The sequence below is a fragment of the Plecotus auritus genome (genome assembly GCF_963455305.1).
Source record: "Plecotus auritus genome assembly, chromosome: 9".
Classification (NCBI taxonomy): domain Eukaryota; kingdom Metazoa; phylum Chordata; class Mammalia; order Chiroptera; family Vespertilionidae; genus Plecotus; species Plecotus auritus.
In genome coordinates, this window is record NC_137783.1 from 140,628,847 (window position 1) to 140,632,777 (window position 3,931).

Below are 3,931 nucleotides of genomic sequence, written 5' to 3' on the forward strand. Positions count from 1 at the left end.
AGAACTAATTGCCAGTTGTAGGCAAAACAAAGAAACTGGGACAAATTGGATTCACTTTTATACCGGGGAGTGGGGGATTAGCTTGATTAAATGCAGAACATTTATTCAGTAGAATAATTTAAAGACCAATCAGGAAGTAGGCAAGATGAGCATCAATCCTCCTCACTGCCCCCTTACTCATCTTAACCCGACAAACAGTTCGGAAGCACTGACTGAGAGCTGAGCAGGAACCGGTGGTGGGACGTGGTCCCCATAACAACCCCCAGATGCTGGCCAGGGTGACCCAAGCAGGCCTTCAGCTGGGGAAGGAGGCTTTCCAACAGGAAGAGGGGTGCTGTGGTGCCCACAGGGGAGACGCCCAAGCCAGGATCTCTGGCCTACAGGGTGTGACAGCCACTGTGAAGGTTTGGGGCACTAGCCCCTGAAGAGTAAAAACAGGAACTACTGTTAAAGATATAACCTAAGAGGGGCTGGGGGACAAGTTGAGGGAAGAGAAGGGGGATGAGGGGATTCAGAGTTCAGCAACCCTCCTCCCAGCCCGAGGTGCTCAACCCAGCCTAGCCATGGCAGCTGCCGGACATCAGAATCAAAGCCTCACTCACAGCTGCCTCCCAGGCTGAGGCGTTTGCAAGTAAGGGCCTTCTGTCAGGAGCCCTCGCCCCAGTGGAACTGACTGCCACTGTGGACTGCAATGGCCAGTGTGTTCCCTGGGGCCAGGACAGCGCCACAGACCCCAGTCCCCTCTGAGCCAGCGAGGAGGACATTCAGGCAATGTGGGTCCTATTTTTGTTTCATTTTTTAAATAAAAAAAGATCTAATTGGCCACCCTAGCTGGTTTGGCTCAGTGGATAGAGTATCGGCCTGTGGACTGAAGGGTCCCGGGTTCAATTCCAGTCAAGGGCACATTCGTAGGCTGTGGGCTCAATCCCCAGTGTGGGGCGTGCAGGAGGCAGCCAATCAACGATTCCCTCTCATCATTGATGTTTCTCTCTCTCTCTCCCTCTCCCTCTCCCTTCCTCTCCGAAATCAATGAAAATATATTTTTTTTAAAAAAAGATTTGGCCTTATTTAACAATTCATGAATGGGGCAGCATCCCATCTAGTACATAAAAAGCTGCTTCTATTTTTGTTTCTTTGTTTCATTTCCTCTGCTCTCTAGTTTTCTGCAGAGCCAGGGCCTACAAGAGGTGCGGTGTGAAGAGTAAAAATCCGTTCAGCCCCCACCACCAGAGGGCGCCCAAGCACAGAAACAGGGAAACCTGGAGAAAGAAGTAGGAAAAGCACCCAAGCTCCCAGCCTGGAACGGTGGGTCAACTCTGAAGTAACGGTGGAGGGGTGGGATGGTAGGGGCTCCAAGTGGGGATCCTGCCCTCCTCGACCGAATGTCGTTTATTACCCCCACCACCACCACCACCGCTGCCACGTGGCCCTGTTACACGGCCAAACCGAGGGCTTAGGGCGGAGACAGGGGTGCGGGCAGCTGCTGTAAAGCACTGGAAAGACAGGCTCCGGTGATGTCAGGAGCCCTGGACGCAGAGTCGGGGGAGCTGGCTGCGACTCCCAGCTACTCTCCACGTAACCTTTCCTTCGCCGCTGGCGAAGGTTTGTTTTCTCAGCTGTAAACAAAACGGGTGGGGCGATTCGGCGGTACCCAAGCGCCCTTCAGGCTCTGACCTAAGACATGCCCCACCCTCCTCGCGGAACCCTGGAGAGGGCCAGGTGAAGGGCGGCACAGCGGAACCGAAGAACTGAAAACAACGGTGTTTGCTCCCGCGCAGGGTCCCGGGAGGGGGCACGGCAGGGAGGGGGCACCCACTCTCGCTCACTCGGACGGGCTCCCAGCCCCCTCGAGTCCCACTAGGCATCTCCCCGCCCGCCACCAGGAAAGGGCACGGAGTGAATGGGGTCCTCCGCGGTGGGTAGCGGGCGATGACCCTGGCTCAGCCTCTCGGAGAAGTCAGCCGCACCGAGAAGCGCTCTCTCCATCCTCACGGCGCCGACTTCGGCCGCACCAGCGGCTTCAACTCCATCCCGGACGCCGGTGATGTGGGCAGAATAGGGAGGCAGGGACGCTCTGGCCCAGGTGTGGATCCAACCGGGGAGGCGAGCAATGGACCCGGGCAGGGGGACGCGACCTCGTTCCAGGAAGCGAAGCTTGTGGAGTTACCTTCACTCGGGGATCCTCCCCCTCCCTCCTTCCCGCCCCCCAACCTCCCAGTCTTGTGAGCCTGGGCCCGGAAGGTTCAAGAAGTCAAGAACCTGGGAGAAATGCACTGTGCAAATATATTGACTTTATTTGTCTCCGTTCGGGAGCCTCACAGACATATCCAGGTAAAAAGACCGTTAAATAAACGCCGCCAGCCATCACAATGCAAAAATAAATATCCATCCTCCGGCCACAGCAGCGGCTGCGCTGCACCCCAAGTCTCATCGGCCGCGCCTAACAATTATAAAAGTGTTCAGCGAGCGTATGTTGGCGTGAGTGTGAACTGGGTGCGCTGGGGGGCACGGTGGTGGAGCGGTGTGCAAAATCGGAGTTGCAACCCATGGGACAAGGGCGTGGAACGGCTCTCCAGGGAGCCCTGGCGACGCGGCGCGGGTGCGCTCCCCGCACACACTCACAGCAGAGTTCGAACTGGGCAGAGTTTAAAAATAAACATGTACAAGGGCAGAGAAGCGGCCCCCTTCCTGGCGCCCCAGGCGCGCTCGGACCCAGGATGAGCGCAGCACAAGGCGCACCGACCAGTTGTTTGGCGGAAGCCCCAGCGCGCGCGAGGGTCGGTCGTCCCGGGTCCTGGGGGTCCCCGGGGCGCGAGCCCTACCGGGGTTCGCACGCTAGTCCCCGGCGGACCCGGAGGCGTGCGTCCCCGCTGCCGGCGGCGCCCTCACAGGGCCGAGTCGGAGTCGCTGGAGTCCAGGCTGTTCCTCAGTTTGCAGCTGCTGAGCTGCTCCCGCTGCAGCGACAGGCTCTGCGTGCTGCGGCGCAGGCACTCCAGGCTCTGCAGGAAGGACTTCTTGGCCTTCTCCTCCTCCATGGGAGACACCCCCTCCTCCTCCACCTCCTGGATCTCGTCGAAGGTCACCGGCTGCGTCTTGAAGCGGGACTGGCGCGGCCGCCGCAGCCGGCCCTTGCCCTTGGTCAGCTTGGCGGGCCGCACGGGCTGCGGGAACGCGTCGGCCAGGCACACGAAGTGAGGCATCACCGCTTGGTAGCTGGAGCAGATGCCCATCAGCTCGCTGGGCTTGGCGGCCGCCATGGCGCTGCTGGCGTCTTCGGGGCCGGGCGGCGGGGCGGCGGGGCTGTCGGGGAGCGGCCGCTGCGCCGGGGTCCCCCGGGAGGCAGCAGCCTGGGGCTCGCCGGGCGGGGGATCCAAATCTGCTGTGGGGTGGTGGCGGCCCTCACGGGCCCGGGTCGGCGCTCCTCGGGAGGGCGGGCGAGGGCCCGTCGGGGATACACGGCGCTGGGGGCGCCGCTCCGCTGCGATCCGAGGCGCTGGCCGCTTCCGCGCGTCTGCCCCGCGGCGTCCGCTGCAGCTTATATAGCTGCTCCTACCCACACGACCGGGCTCGGATGACAGCGAATGCCATTTAAAGCGTGCGCGCCCCGCGCCCTCCCGCCTGACGTCGCCCCGCCGCTCTGGGAAAGTAACGGCCCCTTTCCCGGAGCCCCCCGCCCCCACCGACCCGCTCCGGAAGGCAGGCCCCACCCGCGGGGATTCCGGGCGCCTCCGGAGCTGCGGGAGCACGCGGCTGGACCAGGGTGGCAGGGAGCAGGGGTCCTGGGATGTTACTATTGGTGCTGGGACCCCCAAGTCTGTAGGAATCGCGGTGGCCGCGGGACGCAGGTCCCCCCTTCCCAGCGCCTAATCTCGGAGGCACACACTCAACGCGCTGGTTGTTCTGCCTCGGTTTCTGCGCGTGGCGGTGGCAG

The 3,931-nt window shown here is 61.6% G+C and overlaps 1 protein-coding gene across 1 annotated transcript; it reads right to left on the minus strand.

Annotated features, from left to right (window-relative positions):
- Positions 1 to 2,295: 2,295 nt before the first annotated feature.
- On the minus strand, positions 2,296 to 3,728 carry LOC308233301 (uncharacterized protein C11orf96 homolog). The gene is given in 4 exon segments (XM_080640223.1): positions 2,296 to 3,438; positions 3,440 to 3,545; positions 3,548 to 3,561; positions 3,563 to 3,728. Coding segments are annotated over 4 exon segments (699 nt in total). The 5' UTR covers positions 3,589 to 3,728; the 3' UTR covers positions 2,296 to 2,885.
- Between the last annotated feature and the right edge of the window lie 203 nt (positions 3,729 to 3,931).